The sequence below is a fragment of the Varanus komodoensis genome, unplaced genomic scaffold, assembly GCF_004798865.1.
Source record: "Varanus komodoensis strain SLA01 unplaced genomic scaffold, ASM479886v1 scaffold4, whole genome shotgun sequence".
NCBI lineage: Eukaryota > Metazoa > Chordata > Lepidosauria > Squamata > Varanidae > Varanus > Varanus komodoensis.
The window spans coordinates 12,631,933-12,656,802 of NW_025335941.1; the positions used below are offsets into that span (position 1 = coordinate 12,631,933).

General features: G+C 39.6%; 1 protein-coding gene across 3 annotated transcripts in view; it reads left to right on the forward strand.

Annotated features, from left to right (window-relative positions):
• Positions 1 to 24,870, forward strand: part of ERG (ETS transcription factor ERG) — a 91,172-nt gene that overhangs the window by 62,937 nt on the left and 3,365 nt on the right. For 2 of the 3 annotated variants that reach the window (XM_044442599.1, XM_044442600.1), the window contains exons 3-8: positions 11,974 to 12,125; positions 15,283 to 15,486; positions 16,269 to 16,349; positions 19,533 to 19,604; positions 22,182 to 22,250; positions 22,737 to 22,793. In XM_044442599.1, the coding sequence (XP_044298534.1) occupies positions 11,974 to 12,125; positions 15,283 to 15,486; positions 16,269 to 16,349; positions 19,533 to 19,604; positions 22,182 to 22,250; positions 22,737 to 22,793 (635 nt within the window). The remainder of the gene's footprint in view (positions 1 to 11,973; positions 12,126 to 15,282; positions 15,487 to 16,268; positions 16,350 to 19,532; positions 19,605 to 22,181; positions 22,251 to 22,736; positions 22,794 to 24,870) is intronic. The other variant, XM_044442601.1, reaches the window with a different exon arrangement.

Here is a 24,870-nt window from a genome sequence, read left to right on the forward strand (position 1 = left end):
TTGTAATGACCGTGATCTGTGGTTTGGTTTTGGGACTGAGATCTGAAACAGACAAGCTGTATTGATAATATTTCCAGGTCATCTGAGTTTGACACTAACTGGGAAGAGGTGGTACAGAAGCTGGATTCAGTGTTGGAATCTTCCAGTTCAGTTGTCATGAAGTTTTGGCTATAATTGCATTCTGTTTTCAGTTACCAATTCTTCAAAAATATAGTACAGATGTAAGATAGTCTCACTTTGAGTGACTCTGAAATTCCCAAGAAGCATAGAAATATATCTTGCTGTCAAATTTGTAGAAAGAAATGATACATTGTTTAGAAGTTTGCTTCACAAATGGGTAGGTCCCTACCTAAGTATACAAAAGAGGATACAAACTATGAGGTTACTATTCTACCTGTGATGACATGATGTAATTTAAAAATAGTCAAGTGAGGCAAAGGTGAAGGAATTCCATGTCCTGCCTTCCCCTTGTCTTTGAAGTTATGTTAAATGTAAACATGTGAAGTGCTGTTGTCAAGAAGCTCGGTTGGATGGCAGGCATCTCATGATGAAGGATTTGTATGAGTGTTATTTAATGCAACATTCTGGTCCCCATGTGTCAACACGTGCCGGCAGTTCAGAGGGCAGAAGGAGGAGGAGTTATTCAAGCAAAGCTCTTGGACATCTAGGCAGATAGCTAGCTAAGGATTAGTAAATTAGCTAAGTGCAATTACATTTCCTTGTAGCTAGCAGCAATCTCAGCATTGGTTTGAATAGATCCAGAACATAGGAAGCTGTCTTCTACTGACTTTGGCCCCTGGTCCATCTAGCTCAGTATTGTTGACACTGACTGGCAGTAGCTGTCTAGGCTCTCAGGGCAAATGTTTCTATACCTACCTGGAGATGAGGATTGAATTTGGGTCGTTCTGCATGTGCAGCAGGTACTCTACCTCCCAAAATCCATGCAAACAGACAACTGTGCTTACAATGGGACCTTTCCCTCCCCTCCAACAGCCTCCTGTACAACTTTACAGTCTGCTCTGGAAGGTTCCCCAAACCTCCAAAGCAGATTTGGGAGCCATGATGGGGAGTTGTATGGGGAAGAGGATCACCCCTCCCCATTCTACTTCCTTGAGGCTTTTCCATCAGTGGGAGGGGTTAACTGGATACCACTCAGAACATTTATTAACACTGAATTCCATCTGGGCCTTTTCAAGTCAGGGTTGGAGTTGGTCTTGATGGCAAGGAATTGTGCTCTATACTCAGCTAACAGTAAAAAAACTAAATGTGAAGAAGAGTAAAAATACGTCTTGGGAATAACTTATTGTCTCATATAATGAACCTACCACAAATAATAGTAACAAGTACAATTTGCAGAAATTCTTCAGGGATTATGATTTACTGGAAGAATTCATGTCTGCTTATAGCCATCATATTCTCCTTTTGCTATCTTGATTACCGTAAGATTTTCTCTTATCCCAAGAAGCAGGCCTAGGAGTGCAGTGGCTTCCAGAGTACTCTTAATTTTATGGAACCACAAGCCCACTGTTCCTACTCATTCTGAAAATGAAATACAACTTGGGAAATGTAATCCATTGCCATTATAATATGATTTCTATAAAATAATAAAAAGTTAAACAAGAGAAAATAGATTTAGAAAGTTGCAGGCCAACTGGGAAGCTCATGTGGTTTTGGTTTTGGTACCAGCATATCAGATTTCAGTATTCTCCCAGCACCAATCTAAGTGTAAATTAAGTATTTAAGGAACATCATTTCATAACTGGCAGTAAGCATTCCCACCCTCTTAGCCTTTTCTGCACTCTAACCTCACACACAAGAAATATTGAAGTGTCTGCTCTAATGGAGAAAGGATCATGTGTAGTAAAACTTAAACCAGCTGTTTTCCCTGCACTGCAAAAACAAAGAGCAGTGCTGGTAATATTTATAGCTTGCTTAGCCTTTGGTGAGCCAGACGCTGACTGCCTTAATTTGCTGTGATGGCCTTAAGGCTCAAGCAGCTGGAATGTGCAAGGGAACCACGTGGATTGCTTTCACATAACTTTTATTGCATTACTAAAGACACATCCTGAAAATCTCTTTGATTTATGTAACATTACTGTTACTTGTCTGTAGCATTTGCTTGTTATTTCAATATAAGCAATTATCTAAGTCGTCACTACAATTTTTGAGCAAAAATAAAAAACGGGTATCAAGATGCTGGGATGATCTTGTGCATTTTGGTGAAGTGGGCAACATATTATATTTTGATACCTGCTTCACAGTGGATATAAGTGCTTCCCACTAACAAGCTTGGCTGCCACTTTCTCAATGTATGTACACTTGCATAGATGCCAGGCCCACCATTATGTCATCCATCTTCAATCTGCCAAATTTTCTCCCTTGCAATGCGTGGTCCTGAAGTGAGCATTTACCTTCAAGTCCTTCTGAAATCCATTCACCCATCCCCTCTTAAGGGTGTGTTACAAAGGGTAATCCTCTATTGGAATGAATGCACAATTTGAAGGGCTGCCCTGTCTGGTTTAATGAGAAGCCAACCATAAGGAAGGAAAGCAGGGAGGGGCCTTGAAGGTGCCCATCAGCAGCATGCACCTGGAGAGCAGACTGAACAGGCACATGGTCCAGTTGGTCACAGACTTCCTCAGTGTGGTGATATGTCTAATTGAACTATAGTGTTTATTTCTACATTCACATCTGTACATAATTCAGTGTGTGCAAATCTTATGTAAATAATTTGCATTCCTTTCTGGGTGAAGCATTCCTCTTTTTTAGTGATGTGAAAGTGGACACTCCATGCTGTTTCCTATCCGTACACGCTTTCTGAGTGTGAGCACCCCTTTGCTTTTTGCTTTTCATGCATTTCAACAGTAAAACGGGGTGCCAGTGCATATTTATCTACTTACAGTTTATATTTGAACTGCAATTTATATTTCTATCTCAAATCCAGAGTGGCTTTACTTATGTTCTTATAGTGTGGATAATCTTGCCCTTGATCTCCAGTGGAGCATCCATACACTTGATGATCATTTCTGGTTCTTTCATTGCTGCCCTTCCAAGTCTCAGTCTTCTAAGGTTTTGACTTCAATTTCCGTTCAAATCGATGACTGAGTCAAGATAGGTAAAACCTTTCATGATTTCAGTTTTTTCATTGCTGACAGTAAAATTCTGCAATTCTGTAGTCATGTTCTTTGTTTTCTTAAGATACAGTTCAGCTTTTGCAATTTCTTCTTTCAGTTTCATCAAGAGTCATTTCAATGCATTGCTGTTCTCTGCCAGTAATATGGTATCATCTACATATCTTGAATGATCAATGTGTCTCCTGCCAATTTTCACCCCTTCCTTGAACCTAATCCAGCTTTATGAATGATGTGTTTTGTATACAGATTGAACAGATAGGAAGATGAAATGCACCCTTATCTGTCACCCTTGCCTATAGAAAGCAATTCTGTTTCTCCATGTTCCGTCCTGACTGTAGGTTCTTGTGCATGATACAGGTTACAGATCAGAACAATCAACCCATTTCTTTTATGACCATACTTCCAGAGAATTTCCATAGTGCTCAGGAACCACACAGTCAAAAGCTTTGCTGTAGTCTGTAAAACGTAGACTGATCTTTTCCTAAAATTCTTTACTGCACTCCAGCAGTCGGCTTTGATTTGTGGTATGAACATGAGTGCCTCTCCAGTTTTGGAATCCAGCTTGAACATCGGGCACTTCTCATTCTATATACAGTAATATTCTTTTTGTAACACCTTAATCATTACTTTGCTTGCATGAGAAACTAATGGAATGGTTCTATGGCTGCTGTGCTCCTTTGTATCTTCTCTTTTGGGGATTGGAATGTATGTATGTATGTATGTATGTATGTATGTATTTATTTATTTATTTAGAAAATTTCTAGGCCGCCCCATTCGCCGAAGCCTCGGGGAGGCTTACAAATAAATAAATTAAAATACATAAATAACAATATAAAATACACGTAACTGTATAAAATAAGTAAAATATTGAAAGCTTCCAGTCTGTGAGCCATTATTTTGTTTTCTATATTTGCTGGCATATTCTTGTTAGGTTTGGACAGATTCAGCTTCTGCCGTTTGGAATAGCTCTATTGGTATCCCATCTACTCCAGGTGTTTTATTTCTTCCAAGTGCTTTCAGAGCAGCTTTCAATTTGTTTTCTAATGCTGTGAACTCATAGGTTTTCTCTTCAAAGGAGTTTGCCATGATTTTATCTCTTCTGCATAGTTCTTCGTATTTTTTCCACCTTCTCTTTATTTTCTTTTGGTCAGATAGTATGCCCTCATTTGTCTTTCAGAATTCCTAATCTAGGTTGGAATTTCCCTTTGATTTTTCTGGATCACCTTTCCCCCCCTCTTTGTTGCTCTCTTCTATTTCTTTGCATTGATCATTGTAACAGTTCTTTTTGCTTCTATGGGATAGTCACTGAAAAGTTGCATGCAGGATTCTGATCCTGTTTATATCACCTTTTGCTTCTCACCTGTCCTTGGCAATTGTGAGGTTTTTCTCTCTCTCATCCATCTAGGCCTTTTTTTTCTTTTTACCACAGGAATCTTCCTTTTGGCTTTCTTCCCTAATAAAGTCTCTGGTTTCAGTCCACATTTCTTCTCATTCACATTCAGTGAAGTAATGTGAATCTGTTCTTTATGTGGACTTTAAATTCCTTGTGAATGTTATTTAAATAATATTTTGGCACTGTGCTTCTGCACTGATGCTTTTTAGCTTTACTCTGATATATCTATCTGTCTGTCTATCTCACAATCGCTCCCACAATCTGCTCCTGGTCTTGGTTTGGCAGTAAGAATAAAGGTTCTCCACCTTCTGCTTCAAACTACATATCTATTTGATTTCTGAACTGGCCATCTGGTGATGTACGTGTGTACAATATGTATTTGTGATAAACAGATGGTTGGCTTGACAGAACTCTGTGAGTCATTCTGCCGCTTTGTTTCTTACCCATAGGGAAAATTTTCCCACAATATTTGATTCAGCTTTGTTTCCTACATTTGAGTTCCAGTCACCTATAATTATTAGCATGTCTTGTTTTGGTGTGTTATTAATTTCCTCTTGAACCCCTGCATCAAAGTTTTTAATTTCTTCCTCTTCAGCTGCTGCTGTTGGAGCATGGAGCTGAATCACAGTTCTGTTGATCAATTTTTGATGAATTCTGATTGGCATGATTTGGTCAGACTTTTCATTTATAGCCTGTGTTACATTTTGCCTCACTGTGAGAGCCACTTCATTTCTTCTGAGTTTTATCATTTTCAGACAAAATAGGAATGTGTTTGTCTGACTGAGAGATTGAAAATGTCCCATTCCAGTCCGCTTCCATATTCATGCACACCAAGTACTGTAATATTTATAAATTGCATTTCTTGCTTTACCATTCCCAGTCCAGCTTGAGTGATACTTCTCACATTCCATGTTCCAATTGTATGTACTGTGCAACATCAGACTTTCATCTCTGTGTACGACAGCTTGTTGACTTCCCTTTTGTTGCATCACTAGCAATACCACTATTTGTACTTTCCTCTGCTCTTCCCCAGAGGCTAGTTAAGTGCCTTATAGCCTGGGAGTCTTTCTTCATTTTGGATTGTATCATCATAGGGTTTTCAAGGTAAGAACATTCACAAGTGGTTTACCATTGCCTTCTTCTGCCCAGTATTAACTAGAGTTATCTTGAGCATCACTGCCTTTGTCTGCAAAAGATCTTCTGCCAGTTTCGCATTCATTTCCTCCTGCTGTCCAGTAGCTGCCCTTCAGGACTTTCTCCATCCCCATCACCATGAGAGTTATCCATTCTCTTCTGCTAATGAGACTGTTTTTCCTGAAGACGGTGATGCCTCTTAGTTTGGTGTCTCTGCTTTGGGTGACCCTGCTTTGAGGCTAGCCTAGTGAAAGAGTCTGGCCTCCTGGCAACATTGCTCCTGGCTTCTCTGATACTCTCAGACCTTCTCAACCACATTAAAACGTGCACCCAAGAGGGGGGAAATTCAAAACACACATGAAATGTATAATTGTGGTGTTTACAAAATTTGTTTTCCCTTTTGTATTTGGTATTTTGGCAATGGGTAGCAAAGGTGACTCATGAAATAACTTCTTGATGTTGAAAACAAGATGCAGTTTGTTGATGTTTGTAGAAGGCGGGGGGCATTCAAGCAGACTTGTAGGCCTTTCTTCACTCTCTAGACTTTTAATGCTAAGGGTCTGAGCATATTCTCTCTCATGCACCAGAGTATGATGGGTCTGATGAATGTAAAGCAAGGATGAATAAATTAATAATTGAATGCAATGCCTGAACACTGACCCACAGAACCCTGAAAAACAACCTTATACAGTGTGGTTGAAAGGCACTGAATATAAAACAACCACACTCTTCATTATAAGAAACGCTATAATTATATAGCATTAGCTCTGTTAGAGTAAGAGAAGCCAGTTTAATTAATAAATTGGTTAGTTTCATAGCTTGCCTTTTTAACTCCTGCAAGGAACTCAAGGTGGCTTACATGTTCATCCTCCTCTCCTCTCTATTTAATCCTTACAACTGAGGTAGCTTAGTCTGGAATCAATGACTGGCCCAAAGTCACCCAGTGTGACCATAAGTTAAACAACTCACACTATGCCTGGCTTGTTAAATGAACAACTAAGGTTGTACTATGATAATGTCTCATGATGCATCTCTTTGATTTATCTTCATTTTTTGTTACTTGCCTGTAGCATTTGCTTGTCATTCTGATATACAAAATTATCCAAGTCATCAGTACAAGTTCAGTGAAGATCCATATATACAGCTAACATTGAGTATCAATAGTTTAGATTTTTCCCTTTTACACCTAGGTAACAAGAGAAAGCTATTTACACCTGCCTTTCCATCCAAACTGAGTTGAGATTGTATAAAAAAACAACACTGTCTAAATTGCCCTTAATTAGGGATATCTAAAACAGGCATTACAGCAAATCTTCATCTAGCAACTAGTTATATAGAATAGGGGCAGGGGACCCAGTCTAGGTGACTTGTGGGGAAGTAGGGGTACTTTTAAGGTCTGGACTGGGGGCCTTTCACCAACTTTAGAGTAAAGCTGGGGGAGATATAATTGCAAGATATGAATAAAAGAAGTGTGCGATCTTTGGTTTTGTCCTCAGTAACTTTATTGACTACATTTCTATACTACCCAGAGCCAAAGCTCCCAGTTCTTAATAATTAAAACCATAAAACATAACATGATACATTTTATATGAACATCAAATGTTCAAAACCACAGTATAAAATAAAAATAATACCCAAAGAACACCTAGCAGCAATGTAACAATTTAAAATACAATACTTGGTCTGAAACAAAAACTGAAAAACTCAAATGCTTGGTAAAATAAAAAGATATTCACCTGGCACCAAAAAGAACACAGCCTAGAGTCAGGCAAAGCTTTCTGGGAAGCATATTTCACAACACAGGTGCATACCAGTGGACCCTTGGCAGGAGACCTCCAGCACCTACCCTTGACACCCACCCTGTGTCAAAGAGAACAGTGCATTTGTGTTTGGAATGTAAATACCAGATAGATAGATTTGCAAGTTTTAGAGGCTATGGGGAGGGGTGATGAGAAAAGGAGAAGAAAAAGATGCTGCTGCTAGTGATGCTTAGTTACAGAACAGTAAAATAACATGCCTCCGTGAAGGAAAACATTATACTTCAAGCCTGCATTTATGAAAGGTTCACTGCCAGGCTGCACTCCTTATACTGGGCACACTTCCCCACAGGCTGCTTTTGTGTTTGGATCTTCTTTCCATTGACTAGTCAGAAACAAAGCAGATTGTCCTGAAAGAAGCCCTTACCCCATGGTCAGCCTCCACAACCTAGTGGCTGCCTCTGCCTAGTCTCTCATCTTGGTATCAGTTTGGCCTTTTCTGATTCAGTAAATGGTACGATTGGTCCAATCTCAAACTAATCTAAAGTTGGAGCTGATTTGCACTTTACTTTTAGCAAAGAAGTACATGGTTTCAGGTAGCAAAATGCATGTGCTACATAGTAAGTGATGGAGGATGGTTGTTTCTATATAGACATGGAAGTGGAGACCCAACCTTTTCCTCACTTTACTTTTTCCGTGTTTATCTCAAGAGAAATGGGTGATTACAGATGGAAATGGCTCTCATTCCAATACTTAGAACAGGTATAAGTGATCTGGCTCTGTTCTAAGGAACTCTGTTAGGACTTTTGTGTGAAATATTGGAGCAACTCCTTTTTAAAAAAAAAATCAACTTAAAAAAAATTCTGATAAGTTTGTTTCCAAGTTCCCCTCATTTTTAGATGCAGATGGTATAAGAGGGCAGCATAAATGAGGTAGAAAGAGAGAATATTTGCTAGGGATATAGAGCGGGATCAGATGTCCCACTGTGAAACTCACCTTGTGGCTTTTGTCTGGAGACCTTTGCTAATATCATACATTCCCCCAGCTGATTATACAGTACAATTCTAGAGCACATGATTCTGGATTCCAACAAGAAATGTTAATTTGGCATTTCCCCCCTTTTCTATGTTTATATTCAGTTTGGCAACCCACCCTAATGACTCTCAAGAAGTCTGCCAAGCACTGATTGCCACCACTTGATCTTTTAAAGGCTACATTGAAAAGTGTTTATTGTACTGTAAATGCATGATTGTCCATGGCAGTAGTAGAGACTAAAATTGATGATGTACTTCATTGTTGCAGCAAGAGATTTATATTATTTACATTCCAGGATCCTTTAAAAAAAAGTAATGTTATAAATTTCATAACACCCCATTGTTCATTTAGGCCCTACCAATTTTATCAGTACACCTATTTATTATTTACCTTACTGTGGAGAGGGAGATTACAAAGATGTAACTTAAAGTCTATCTAAAATAAAAAAAAGTCTGAAGTTGTCACATTATATTTGCTTTCAGCATATCGTTGCTTCCACACTACTCACTTCCTTTAGTGGTAATGCAATTAGTTATTATGGAGAATCCAGTTGGTGACACCATCTGCCATTGCATTCCAGTGTTTTCTCTGTTGCCCTCCTATTTTTTAAAGTCTTGGTTTGTGGCCATTTTTCAGAGTGTAAATGGAAGGGCCATCCCAGTGTGGACCGGCAAAATGCTGGTGGTGCACCTGGTGGGAAGATTAATCTATAGGGTTCTGGCATGTTAGTTATGCTTTGCTTCCCTATATTTTCTGGATGTGTTGCCGCCATCAAGCCCTCCTAGGCTGTCCCTTTCCCCATAACTGGAGTTTAGTCACTCTCTTTTCCTTTTAAAAACCTATATTTTTTTTTTGTGTACTAAAATTCAATTGTCATACTAAAAAATATTTTTTCAAAGCATGTGGTGTGATTGACCTAGCTGCAAAGAAAAAATGCTTAATTACTAGTCCAGTTTCAGTAATGCTGATCACTGGGAGGGAACTTGTTCAAAAAATGATGAATTAAGGGGGCAATGCTACGCCAGTTGACAAAAAAGTACGGAAGGGAAGTTCTGCAACTTCCAGTGTACCCCAGTCAACATGGACAGCTAGGGAAAACTGAGAACTGTAGCACATTTTTTCAGTCTCTGTACAAAGTAGATTGTACCCTAAAGCTGCATTCCTAGACACCTTCACCTGAAAGAAAGTCCTATGATAGAAGGAATGCTAAAATGATTTTACATGTAAATGATTTCAATGCAGCCGATAGTTGAAAGAAGCAGGAGCTCTTTTAGAAACCTTTATTTTCAGTGCTAGCATACATTCTAGAAATGAGTAGGGGTTACTTCTGATGAAGCATACTTAAAATCCTAGCTGGTGCTGTGCTGGATTTTTCCCATGCTACTTAACAATTTTCAATGGAACAAATTTGCTTTTGGGAAAAACACAAGAGAAATAAAATTATGGAGTAATCCCCTTGTCAGATTCTGGCTCATACATTAGTTACAAGGGGGCAAAGGTGTGTGTGCAAGTATACAGCCTTTTTACAATCATGTGGTGGTCTGTACCATCCTGGACTCTTCCCATGGGCCCTTTTAAGATCAGGGATATGAACAGGCAGAGAAGCTGCAGAATACTGGAGAGATGGGAGGAATGTGTAACAGGAAAGAAATAGGCAGAGAGGGATCAGGGGACAACACGCTCTACAGGCTCAGAATCATAATTCAAAGAAATTCAATCTAAACAAATTTGAGATGAGGCAGAAAAGTGGAAGCATCTTTTGCAGCATGAGAAAACCTTTGGGAAATCGGTGGATAGATCTCAGCACTGCACTACATTAACTGCTTTGTAAGACCACCATTTCAATTTCCTTTCAGCTGTTTGCAAGAAAGCATTGATTGCCTGGGCAGGGCTAAAGGCTTTTTAAAGACAAGTAGCTATAATTTCTTTAAAAGGCAAATTAACATACGTGTGTGTGTGTGTGTGTACATACAATATGGCCTTCCTAACTGGTTAGTAGCAAGCATGTAAATATAGGTAGCTTCAACAAGTTATTATACTCAATTCATTAGCATAAAATCTAGATCACAGGAGTGGCCCGTTCTGATACAAAGGAAGCCCTGCCCCCTCATTCTGTAGGGCTCAGGTATCCACACCTGTTGAGCCAGGGCTTAAGTATCTGCAAGCTGTGTTGCACTGCTGCTTAGTAAATGCCCATGAAACATGTGAAAAACTGGGATGGAGGTGAGACACAGCAAGAAAGTAAAGAAAATGAAGAACTACTCATGGCACTTTAACATCCTCTTAGCTTTGGTGTAATGCAACCTACTCCAACCTAGTGCCTTCTAGATGTGTTGGATTCTAATTTCCATACCTCCTAGTCTAATTCTAAAGACAGCCCAGGTTCTCGCTTTACTGTTCTACCAGTGCTGTCTTTTCTTACTACAGTTATCAATGCCTTGCTAACCTCTTGAATTGATTACACCCAAGCACTGTAATTTGGCTACACCTGGAAAATAGTTGAGAAGCTACATATGGTACAGAATGTTCACCACATTAATAGCTCTTTATTATCATATTATAAGGCTCCAGTTATATTGATCCTGGACCTATCTGTTTCCAAGCACAACTCAAAGTGTTTATTGTTACTTAAATGTTACTCTGAACATATTTGGCCCAGTGTAGCTTCTGGGAATACCTAATTATGTACAAAATCCCCAGCATTAAGCTATTTCCAAGTGCCCAGAGCCTCAGAAATGACCATCATGTTATGTAACTTTTAGGTAACCAATATTTCACTACGTCTTTGGGAGAATTGAATGAATTAACTCCAGTCTGATGTTTTGGCAAACCTGGTGTGACATGAGCATAACTGCTGCTGGTTATATGCCTGAATGTATCATTTTATTGCTGAATTATAATAGGTAGTATACACACTACCTCCTGCATTCCTGGGACCCCTTGTGTCGCTAGGAGTTGACACTGCTGAAAGAGTCCTGGAAATCAACAGAAATGCCAATTTCTGGTTTGCAGTCCCTTGAACTTCTTTCTGCCAGCTCCACTGACCTCCTCTGTTCCAGAATCTAGTATTTCTGCTTATTTCCAGTTCTTGTAAGGACTGCTAGCTCCCTGTTGCTGATTTGTGAACTAATGTAGAAAGAGAAATATATATGTTTTCTAAGGTTTAGAAGAAGCAACATTCTGCACCTACTAGGCCTAAAACATTAGCATGGACACCCAGTCTTAAGCTGCATTTCTAAAAATTAACAAAATATTTCCCAGCATTTGCTTTGCTATATATGGAGTCAAATCCACTAATATTTTAGGATTTTATGGAACCTGACTATCCACCAACTTAAAACCAGTTATACATTTCTAGAACTAATGTTGATACAAAAAATAAAAAAGGATTATGTGAAAGATACTAGATTGCATGATAAATGTCATGCAGACCTCCTCCTGCAGCTTCTCTTTTGTGAACTCTGCTTGGTGAAATGTGTTCTAACACGTATTATCCAGGAAGTTTTATATTTTTCCTTAGGAATTCCCCTGACAACTGCAGTGTGGCCAAAGGAACAAAGATGACCAGCAACACAGATAATGTTGGCATGAACTATGGAAGCTACATGGAAGAAAAACATATACCACCACCAAACATGACCACCAATGAACGGAGAGTTATTGTTCCAGCAGGTGAGAAAATAAATGTTTTTAAATAACTCTTAAAATGGGATACATGCCATCACTAAACTCAGTGTGCACAAGCAATTCAGCTTTAGCACATTTACGAGTAAGTCCCTGTTGATTACAAAAGGAGACTTGATCATGTGCTTAGCTCTCTTCCATTGGACTTATTGGGACCTAAAAGAACGTCCTGCTGGCTGTGTCATTATAACAGCTTTTCAGATTAGTTCATTCACACATTAGCAACGTCACCGTGATCATGTTATGAATGTATGACCCAGCCCATAGACAAGCACTCACAGTATCGTTTGGGATTTTGTGAGAACAGGCAGACAAAAGAAGTATTAAGGTAGACAAGACGACGCAGAAACTACCAAATGGAATGAGCCTATTTCCTTCCATGGAGCTTTGAAGGGGACCTATCCAGATATATATCAATAGGATTTACACTAGCCAAAGAGAAATGTTTATTTTAACTGATGTGCAAGATACATGGAGAAAATCAGTCTCCTTGGCACTGTTCAGGGTCTGAAAAATAACTCTGGGAGGCTTGCAGTGTAATCATGCATATGTGTGTTCCAAACTAAGTCCCTTGAGTTAATGGGCATACTCCCAGGACTGCAACCTTGGCATCTCTAAATAAAGTGACATGTACATTTATTGAATAAACAATAGACCAGTTATTTTATCTGATTTGTATTCCATGCTCTCTGAACCCCCCTTTTCACAGTTCAGATAGTTCACAAGTAGAGGTGTTTGGATTATGTTAAATCCATTCCACCTGCATTTCACAGATTGTCAGGAGCCTTTTGTTGTGTTCTCTGCTCATTTACAGAATCAGATGTTTTTCTTTTAGTTTCCTGAGCTTGTGTTCACGTGCACTAGTCCTACCTAGATATATATTTTCACAGTTTAGCCTATGGAGAACAAACACTAAACATTCTCATATTTTTCTATAACTACATTTGCATAAAATGTGAGGAAGTTAAAAAAACCCACCTTGCTCAGGAATCTGTGAGACTCTAAATAAGTTGGTCCGCTTTGGAATCCATTTGTTTCCATTAAAGATTTCTCTGACATCCTTATCCATGAGACAAGGATGAAAATACTACAGGAAACTATGGAAAGCCTTTTTCACAACAAATGGTACTAGAACCCAAAGTCAACTAGCATTCCAAGAATAGCAGTACTGAATTTTGGGAGGCAAAATGAGAGCAGACGCCTGCTATGTAATAATGTGTGAGCAGTCATAGGATTGTGCAGGGTTAGAGTCTCTGAGGTGTCTTTTACTGTGAAGATACCTTGGATAAGAGATGAAGCTATGTTTTAATTTAGAAGTTGTTTAAATGTACTCCTACATGAAACCATTGACATGATAATGTGGTGCTTAAAGTGGGAAGGAGAGAACCACTTTATGGATGATGATGGGACATAACAAAGTTTAAGAAATGCAAGTCCAAATCAAGATCAAAATCTTCCAGAGCAGATGAGCAATACTTATTTCATCAAAAGTTTGTAGAAATCGATAAAACTGTTGGAAAGTAAGTTTTCCCTCAAACATACACACATTCAGCACATTTATTTGTGAGTAAAACCCCTTGATTGCACTCGTAATCTCTGATTTTTCTTTTCAGGGCCTTTTCATCCTGTAAAACTGGCAAGAAATTAGTTTTTAATCTTTGAGGGTTTGCAAAACTTCCTGGCCCATTAAAATATTTACAGACTTAGTTACATTAGTACTATGAAGTTAAGGCATCACTTACATTGAGGTGATTTAGTTGGTCAGGAAAGTATCCAGAACCAAAGTGGTTTCCCTACTCTCCAGAGATACTCCCTTGTAATTTGTGTAACCCTTAAATACAAATATTTATTAGCGTACTTCCCTTCCTGAAAATTAACAGTCATGTAAACATAGATGATAATCCAGGGTGCAATCTGGCTCATGTGTTAGGTGCAGACTGTGGAAGTGGTCCTCTGCCAAATGTTCATGGGGTTCGATTTGCTGCAGTACATCAAACTGAGTTATTAAGTTCTCTGATTTATGCTTATGAACCAATAATAAACCATTAATAATAAAACATTATATATTTTTATCAGTTTGGGTATATTCTTGTATATGGAGCCCATTTTACCAGGAAAGAAGGATTCATAGTACTACAGAAATAACTTCTATAAAGCATTTCTGCTTCTGCTGTATTGCTTAATGTTCCTACAGTTAAGAAGTGGCAAGGACCTGCAAGAACACTAGCTGTGGCTAAAACTGCAAGCTGTAATTCTGTCAGTTATTTGTCAAGCTGCACGTTTGTTGCATAACCTTCTACCCTTATTCAGATAATCTTTTTGCTTTCCAGGCTGTTTTAGGGAATGATAAAATGGACGCTTTCTGATGTCAGCTGCCTGCACTTGTAGTTGCTATACTATCTAGGGAAGCTTTGCTCAAATAGCTTCTGATGACTTGTTAAGTTAAATAGCATGTCGTTGTGACTTTTTATGGTCGTTGTGACCATAAAAAGATAATGCACTGGCAGATAATTCAGATAGGCCAAACACACTGAAGACTGCACACATCAGTGATGATACCCCTTCTTTGACCAGGCAAAACTTGTTGGAGAGATGTCAAAGATTATAAGCATCTGAAAGGTAATTCTGTTAAGGAAGTTGATAGATCAGTTTGGACCAACATGAGCAGATGCACCTTGTGTACCAGTGCCAGGATATGTTATACACATGCCGTTGGTGCATTGTTCCTCACGATACGCCCTGAGTTAGGAACTAAGGGCTGCAGTAAACAGGGCATAGGAGAGCACCTTGGGTCTTAATGTTGTGCCTTCTCATGATAGATACTATTCAAGATACCATGAATTCTCTGCCACATTTTTGAGTATATATCACAGACTGAATTCACTGCTCTGTGTAAGGCAAAAGGTACCATTCAACTTAACTGAATAGTAGAACTCTCACTAACTATATTTAATGTGAATAGATGGCACCCTTCAGTCATTCCCATCATCCCATTTTGATTCCTATTGATGGAATAGTCTCCAGGGGCTAATCAGAATAATTAAAATTTGTATCATGGAAGCATATATGCCTTGAGAAAAAGCTCCATCAATTTAGTAGTGGTCCAGAATATAACACCATGAAACTTCCTGCTTTTTCAAAACAGATCCCACATTATGGAGCACAGATCATGTACGGCAATGGCTGGAATGGGCTGTCAAGGAATATGGCCTCCCAGATGTGGACATCTTGTTATTTCAGAATATTGATGGGAAAGAATTGTGTAAGATGACCAAGGATGACTTCCAGAGGCTTACCCCAAGCTACAATGCAGATATTCTCCTTTCACACCTACACTACCTCAGAGAGAGTAAGAAATTTTCTTTTCTTTTTGTTAATAAAAAGTTGTGTCTACTGTGTTTCCACATTAAGACTTGTTCCAAATAATTACTTTAAATACTGAGCTTACAATGTTGTATAAGTAGACTTCAAATATGAAAAATGATTACTATTTAGTGATTATAAAGACCCAAAATCAGTATGAACAGCATCTACATAAGAATTTGTAGTAATGTTTTTTCTGGTCACAGATTTTTCTTCTTTCCATTGCTGAAAGAAATGCTAATTCTAAATGAGATCATAGATTTATTGATTTTTAAAGAAATTCCAGGCATGATTAAATATATGTGCTCTCCACTACGGAGAGAGTATATTATAAGACTCTCATGGAAATGGAAGTTAATATGCTTGAGGGTGATGAAAAAAGAGCCCCCTAAATATTAATAAAATGAAACTTGTAGGCCACATCAAGAGACAGAAAATAAAGTGGATTGGTTACTTGAGGCATGAAAAATGTTACAGATCTAAGTAATAATAATGTGAACAAATAAAATATTTTTTAAAAAAAATCAGGTAGTGCAACACCAACATGACATTGTCTTTTTCATAGGATTACTAGTCATCAGGATTTTCTTCTAAAATTTTGAATTAAATTAATTCCCTGCTTCCAGCAGTATCATAAAGCCAACTCCAGAAAGAGTGATTTGATGCTAGATTCTCCAATAAACAATCCTAACAGGAAAAACAAAATGGTTATTAAGATAAGTCTGAATATCTTTTTTTAAAGTTTTGGTGTTGCTTTTTGTTTTGTAGCTCCTCTTCCACATTTGACTTCAGATGATGTTGATAAGGCCTTACAAAACTCTCCACGGTTAATGCATGCTAGAAATACAGGTAATGCTGTCACTGCTCCCCTTCCTATAGGCCATATTTTGAAAGTTCAGGCTTTCTATTTAACAGATGCATGCTAAATGTAAATTAGGAAAGAAGGCAGGGCTTAAGGGTGCAATACACTTTCTAGTTCTGATGGAAGTTCCCACAAACATGTAGGCAAACACACAGTCCAAAAGCAGTAAAACATTTAGGGTCAGATGCTGCAATTCAGTCAATGGGGATAATGCTGTACATGAGCACCCCTGAAAGGCATCTTTGCCCTGATGAAGGGGATGTTCATGTTTCTATGTCCTGACCCATGTTTGCATGAACACAAACACCAGCAAACACACATAAAATATACCCACCATTGTTCTTCACCTCTTTCGCATCCTTTAAATGAAGCACAACAAAGAAGAAGAGCAAAAGTGTGCACAATTCCAGGTCTGGAATTGCATCTTTGAATGTGCTCCCTTATTGGAGAAAAACAGCCCTGTACATACAGAAGTTTAGCAGATGAAAAGGTTGTAGCTTAAGCTGCCCCTAAATTAACATAAATATATATACAGGGAGAACTGTATAAAATCTATAAGCAACTGATCATCTCACTGAGAGAAGCTGGCCCTGACACAGAAGAGTGAAATGAAACCTCTGAATGGGCTAAACCACAGCAAATTTCCCCAGTCCTTTTGCAATGTAGCCTTTGTGCAAGCAGAGAATTATATTCCTGCAGCAGTTTGCCTTGAATGTCTCTGACTGACTGACTGACTGATGCAGATCTGTGAATGTGCCATAGCAGCCACAAACACAATGGTGCCTGGAGTCACCATGGCTACCACATCAGAGAGGGGCTTTTTGCATGCATTATTCCATATAGGGGATGCTCATCTGGCATTCACACTGCTCTAACTTCAGTGCTGGGCAAACGGTTTTTTTTTTTTTTTTTTGTTCTTGTTTTAACTTTGGGGCTTCTAGATATCTGCAAACCTGCTATGCACCATATGTTTTTCAGCACTTTCTGATTTGATGTTTTAGTGCTGCTGCCTCTGGTTCTTACTGATTTTGTAGTGTTGCATCATGTTGTCTATAGTCAATAGCCATCCAGAGAACATCAGTGCTGAAGGAGCAGAAATGAATGCAATAATCAATACATTAGCTTGCACAGCAAGCCCTCCTTTATCCCAAAATATATGATCAGAGGAGCAGACTATAGGGGATCCTGCCTACTCCTGAACCCCAGAACAACCCATTACCAATAGGGTGTTTTTGCCTTTGCAAAGTAGTGCAATGTTATTGCATCCTTCCCTCTACTACATTGCGGAGGAGAGGCAACAAACCCTGTTGAAGCAGCTCTAGTTGGCTTCTGCTGTGGATCCATTCACAGGAGAAACAGAAGCATCAGGAGAAAGAGACATGAGTAGCTCCTGCCTCCTTAGCCCGTGATTCCTCGTCTCCTAGGAGGAACAGAAAATGTATATCTCCCCCACACGCAGCAGATGTACATTATGTCCATGGATGGGAGAGGGGCATGCATCAGGAGCTGTGCATCTCTCTCTATTTCAGAAGGTCTAGAAGCATAAAGGGAGGAATCATGAGTTCTGCATGCTTCCTTGCCTCATGCAAAGGCATCTGGTGTCAATCTGGGACTTGGAGTTAGGAAGAGTTTAGGCCTTTGAATTAGGAAGCAGGCTCTCCTCTTCTCCTCCTGTGAGCTGACCGACCATGCAGGAACTCATCAGGGTCAGATCATAAAATGGAAAAAAGGACAAGAAAAAGAAATACCTTACTGATTCTCAGTGCTTGCAAATATATTTGTCCAAATTTGTGCTACAATTAAGGGGACTAAAATGGAAATGCATTAGGAAGCATCACAGATATATGAAAACAGCAATCTCCTTAAGAGGATAGAATACATGTTTGGGCTATCTCATTATCATGCCTGAGGGTTTGAATTACTTATAGTGACCAGAAATAACAGCTCTATAAGATGAAGAACAAGGTCTTAGCTCTGGGCATCTTTTTCAAAACTCAATGGGGCTTTCACTGGCAGTTCAGTGCTATATTTTCTACAAATTATTATTTATTACATTGATATCTGCCCTGATTCTCCACAATGAAACTCAAGGCAGTGTGCACAGAATTCCCAGGTGGCCTCATATTCAAGTACTGGCAATTGTGCTTAATGCAAGGTTAAATAACTTGAGATTGCAGTTCCCATGTTTTGCTGGGCACAATTGTCCTTTTAGAAGTAGACATAAGTGTCATCCTTTCCACCATATGTTCATTTATTTTAAGGCACAGCTAGATGCACCCATGATTTTTAAAAGTAGCATGGGAAACAAGCCAACCCTGAATCCAAAATACCTGAAAATTATGATTTTACCACTGTTTTTTTTAAAGGAGATGGATTTTGTAGTTTCTTTGTTAATGTTCTTTGATTTTTTAAAATTTCCATCCTATGCTTCCTAGAGTAGTATGCATGGTGCCCTACCTTGCCCAATTTTATGTTCACAAGAACCCTGTGAGGTAGGTTAGACTGAAAGGGAGCAAGGTGACTAGTCTGGGGTCACCTCTGGAGCTTCCTGGGTCTTGCCAGTCCTAGTCCATCACTAAACAAAGCACACATATTTTCCTCCATTTTTCTCTAAATGTACTAAATAGTCTAGAAATAATATCCATTTTCCAAACTTCTTATCAAAAGCTCATCATTCTGAGCTTGAGAACTGTGATAGCAGGTGTGTGCAGTAAATGACTGGTAAATAGCATGAGGTTGGAGGCCACACCTGTCTCATTAGATTTCACTGCTTTACCTCAGAGCTGCCAACTTATGACAAGTCACCACAAAACAGCAACTGAAACTATGCAGGTTGGGGGAAATTACTAGGGCCTGCAAACTTAATGTTGCCTACATCTGTATTAGGCGAGTGACTTCCACAAGGAGGACTCACAGAATTAATATTTCAGAACAAATACGAAACCAGCTGCCATGTTAGGTATAGCCTCTCCTAATTGGAAAATAATATGTTTTCCTTCTTTCTTGCTTGCCAAGGTATTGTCCTGGAATTGAGCTTAATTTCAATTGAATACCTGAAAGGGAGATCAGATGCTCTACCATAGTCCAATTCCAATACACATACAGAAGCTTTCTTCCAATAAATATACTAAATGTACCATTACTCTGATTTCTTTTCTTCTTGTCTGCAGGAGGTGCAGCTTTTATTTTCCCAAATACTTCAGTATATCCTGAAGCGACACAAAGAATTACCAGCAGGCCAGGTATGCTGGTTTTTTGTTTCCTCAATAAGCACCAGTTTGGCTTACTGAGCTGCTTTTAGTCCTACTTTAGAAAATAGTACTATCGTATATAAAAAGATAGATGCACTCAGAACTTGTTCAGTGGAATTGTTCAATTGCACAGACTGCTGTGACAGGACTAATGAAAAAATTCCAAGCAAACACTTTCCAACTGAAATGGATATTTTGTCATTATGTTGTCTTTTCTCCAAAGATAGATGATGAAAATATTTGCTGCTGTGAAAATCTCAAAACTGTCGGAAAATGATGAATTGCCATAAACACCCATACTTTTGGCATTTCACAATTAGTGTTTGTAAAACAACTTAGCTAAAAAAACAAAAAGCCCCATGAACAGTGTTTGATGTATTCTTTCAGCAGAAAAACAAATAAGAAATTATGTTTGATATGTCAGTGCTGTTGTAAGCTACTTCAAGGGCCTTTATAGTCTAAAATGGGTTCCAACTTAAGTCAATACAGTGCTAAGTGAATTACATAAGAAGAAAGGAACTTTAGAAGCACTACTATGTTGTCCTGCAATCTGTTCTCCTATTTTCTTAAAATTACCTTAACTCATTTCAGCTTCATTTTCAGAAAGTTTTAGATTTAAAAACAAGTTTGAGTTGTGTTTGCAAGCCTACCTTATCCTATAGAGGATAAGGAGGACTGTGCTAAATCAGACCCAAAGGCCTACCTTGTACAGCAGGATGCCACACAGTGGCCAGCCAGATCCTGTCGGTCACTGTGTGGACAAGTAGGCATGAATGCAATAGCCCCCTGCCACTCAAGTTCCCCAGCAACTGGTATAAAGGTGGCTTCTCCCGAATTCCTTCTTGCTACACGTCCCCCTGACACTCCTGGTTGTCCCCAGTTCCTGATCTGAAAAAGGCCCATGGGAGGAGTTATCTCCTCAAGTCTTCTCCAAAGGTTTACGTGATGCCAGGAAGGCTGCAAACACAAGACAGATGGTTGTCCAGTGGAAAGATGGGACATGCATGTGCACACACACTCTCTCTCTTCAGCTGTTCCAGACCTCCTAAGTTTATGTTAATACAAAGTTACTATTAATATTGGTGTTGTAAACCAAGCTATGGAGCCAGCTGTGTTTAAAAGCACTAAATGCATCTAGGTATCATTCTCTGACAATCAAGTAAGCATTAGCATGGAGCTCTAGGCCCTTTGGATATTTGAAGTGAGCAATCTTTGACAAAAACACTTGGGTCATACCCTACTGATGTTCAGAATATCCATCAGTTGTTGATGTAGAATTACTGTCAAAGTTGCTCTCAAGTAGATGTATATCAACTAGTAAATGGCCACCTGATTCAAACCAGAAACAAAGCAAGTCCTATAATTAAAGGAATCTATTTTGCATTAAGATTTTAAAAACATAATTGGTGCACATGTCTCTTAAAGATGTTATAAAAGCACTGTCATAAACATGGGAAGATTATAAAATAAATTTTAATTCAGGAGCATTGACCCAGCCTTCCCCAACCTGGTTGCCTCCAGATGGGTTTGACTGTAATTCCCCAAATCTTTCATCTAGTGCGCCAGCTGAGGAATTATGGGAGTTGTCGCCTGCACATCTGTGGGGTGCCAGGCTTCACTGGGACAAGCTTTTTGTGCTCATACTTTGTCATGCACATACATTGCGCTAGATTCAGCGCTGTATACGTTGCACAGGACATCAGCCTTTTCAATCTGTGGCCACCCCAGGTATTTTGAACTACAGCCCCTGTCCACCTGGCCAGGGAGGATGCAAGTTATAATCCAAATCATATGGAGGGCACCACTTTGAGGAAGGGTGGCATATAGCATAAAGGTGCTGAGACTGGCATGTTTAGATGTCATGCAATTGAGGACTTTTTATTAACAGGTACAACACATTTTGTGGCGGATTTAGCTTATCCTGGAATATGCAATTGTTTTTGCTTCAGATGAAATCAACTGCAACCTCTTCTTGCCGTGAATTAGAATCTGGGGGCATCATTTCAGAAAGAGCAGAATAATGAGCTTGCTTTATGATGAACCCCACACTAAAATTTCATTAGAATGTTTATCCAAAAAGCAATGTAGAATTTCTAGTCTCAAATCATATTTCAGCCTATTTCTGCTTTATAACAAAAGCTAAGAATAGCCACAGGATCTAAACAACTCGTTCTAGCACATGTGTAATATAGAAGGGAAGAAAGTGGCTCTGAGTTGTCTATTTAGTGGTAATTTCATCTTTCCATCCATGACTGTGAGCATCCATCCATAGAGAGTGAAAATAAGCACAAGAAAAAATCAGTTTAGTTGGATGCAGATTAGAAGCCAGACAACAAGCATGATTATAACTTTAGGAAAAGATTATTTTGCAGAGTGGTAATTGGATGGATTATTGCAGAAAAGACCTATAATTTAGATTTACTACAGTGCAGCGATCAACTATGGTGAGTTGTTACCATTAGGAGTACTACTTCAGGAAGCACCAGACATGGAGAGATTTGTCATGTCAGATTTCTTCCTCATCAGCTTTCTGTCATATATACTTGAAGTGGTTTGATTTTCACACAGATATACCTTATGAACCAGCTAGGAGGTCAGCCTGGACAAGCCACAGTCATCCCACTCCCCAATCTAAAGGTAAAGCATCTTTGTTCTCTCATGTCAAGTCATAATCCAGTGGAAATATTATAATACCGTTCCAGAAGAATGTGGCGTTCACTTAATTTTAGACTCAAAAAACCCCATTCAAGACCCTACGTAAAAGGTTCTTCCAGTCATAACTCATGTGTATGCTATCTTGGCTCTGGCCTGATGACAGAATAGCATATACATATCAATTATTTGATCTTTTTCTGTGCAGTCCAGAGTACATTATGTAATTGTGACCAGAAGCTACATCCATCCAGCTGTACCTACATTCAGCTGTACGTACCTCCTGTTCACAAAGCAGTTAACTTCATATTATATCTGATAATTATTAAAGTACTAAATATCTGCATAAAGTACCAAGTATCTGCATATTGCTATACTAACTATTCATAGTTTCCCTGACACTGATAGGCCTAGTAGACAATTTCAAACTGGAAAAAACAGGTGAATGTGTTGCTTTGTTTTGTTTCCCAGCTGCCCAAGCATCATCTTCAACTGTGCCCAAAACAGAAGATCAGCGTCCTCAGTTAGGTATGTCTATAGTGAATGCCATTTTGCTGTTTGTGTTTGGAATGTTTGGAACAGTGTTTGAGCAGAGCTGGGCAGTTAACAGTCATTACTGAAAACTGTCCTAGAGTTAAACTATTATTTTATGGGGTGTCTTAACTGTGACATTTCAAACAACATATTTTAAAACCAGAGATGTGGATAGATGCCATGTGCACACTGTAAGATAACTTATGGTTGCTAGACTGAGTCTACAGTGATAGGATGTTTTGGAGACCCAGCTGCCAGATCAGGAATGAGCTCTCATAACTGAGCTCCATGTGCCAAATCCTTCCTGCTTTCAGCTGGTACACAAAGACCCACACCAGCTGTGTTTCTGAGGGAGCAAGAACTGCTACAGAGATGGGGTTTAGAGGCAAGGGGAGCAGGGGAGAGAGGAGACAAGGGAATAAGCTTACTTTCTGGGGAAGGTAAGGACAGGCTCAGGCAGCAGCCAAGTTAGGCGAGCTTTCCCTCCTCCATGTCACTTCTAAAGCATGGAGGGCTGTAGCACATTATTCTGCTTGGGATTGTGACGGTTGAACTGCAAGTCCTGTCAGCCTCATTAATTATTTTTGATCTTCATTGCCATTCTGCTCCCACGGTAAGCCTCTCCTTTGGGGGCCAGGATCAGTAGGCGGAAGGAATTTGGCCCCTTCAAGCATTCTTTTGAACTGAACCACCTCTTTGAATAGCCCGCTCAAGGGGCCTCCGTTCATTTTCAGGCAGCCTGATTTTTCTTTGCACACCCCTGGTTCAATGGCCGAGGCCCTGGGGCTGGTAGGAAGCCTGCATGTAAACCCTGTGGCTGTCATGGCTCCTCCCTGCCTAGCAGAAGGATTCAGGTCACATAAGGAAAGCAGGGATTCCATGTACGGGGAACTGAGAAAGCTGCACACACTTCTTTTGTGCTAGAGAAAGGAAAGGGATAAGGCAACATGGACAGGGAAGCCAGGGAATAACTGCAACAGCAACTGCAAGCTCATATGAGACAATCCCATGAGCTGTCAGGTAGCTTAGTACTAGGAAACTAGAATCTCAGATCAGCCTGGTCAGGATGCCTGGATATTGTGCGAGTTGCAGTCAAGCACATTCGGACAGCACCAGTCTGGGGAAACCTTGCCTAGACAGATGAAAATGTCGCCAACCTATCACAGCTCTGGCTGACTGCATTTTAAAATAGAAAAGGGAGTTGTGACCTCACCTTATACTTAAGAAGGCAGTGTGCTGTGGCATTGCTCTGCAGTATTTCACTCCAGCCAAAGAAACAGAGAAGAGGATTTTGTAGCAGCTTCATAATGTCACAGAGGGCTGACCTGTGACATTTCCCTTCCCCAAGAAACATGCATGGAAAGACCTCAGCCATACAGCTCAGAGAAACACAGAAGCGCAACAGGCAAGAGGTCCTAGGATCGGTCCCTGGTCACAGAATGTTAGAAATATTGTTAGCCATATTTAGATAGCTGTCTAAACACCTTCACTTTGCCAGCCCCCTTAATCCCATTCTGCCATGGTTCTCTTTTTTATTTGATTACCAGCATTTGCAGATCCAACCAGACCTTATCCATCCCCTCCATTCTGCCCATTACAGTTGCCAGTGGATTGAATCAGAAGGACAGGGAGTTGCCAGATTTTCATCCCTGATGCCATTTTAGAGGCTGACTGACTGAAGTGCAGACCCTCAACTTTGGCCATCCTATCCTGGAGGGAGCCGAAGGCACTAATTCATTCATTCCGAAAGATCTTCCGGTTCTTAATCTCACAAGTCAAAGACTCAGCAGCGTACCATGTAGTTTTCTTCATCATCACAGCCTGCTGATGGGTGTGGCTACATGACTGGCCACCAAACATCTTCCAAAAGCATAGTAGCTGAACCACAACAAAAAGATGGCACTGCTCAAGGGCTCGCCATCCATCTTAATGGGATAGATTTAGTTACAGCAGCCATTCTGTTTGTTTTAACTTTGTGCCAGGGACGGCTGTAGCACTTAATCCTGGACAGTCTTCTCCATGTTCCTGCTCTGCCCATCCCAGTTTCTGAAGCCTTTGTAATTGTGTCACA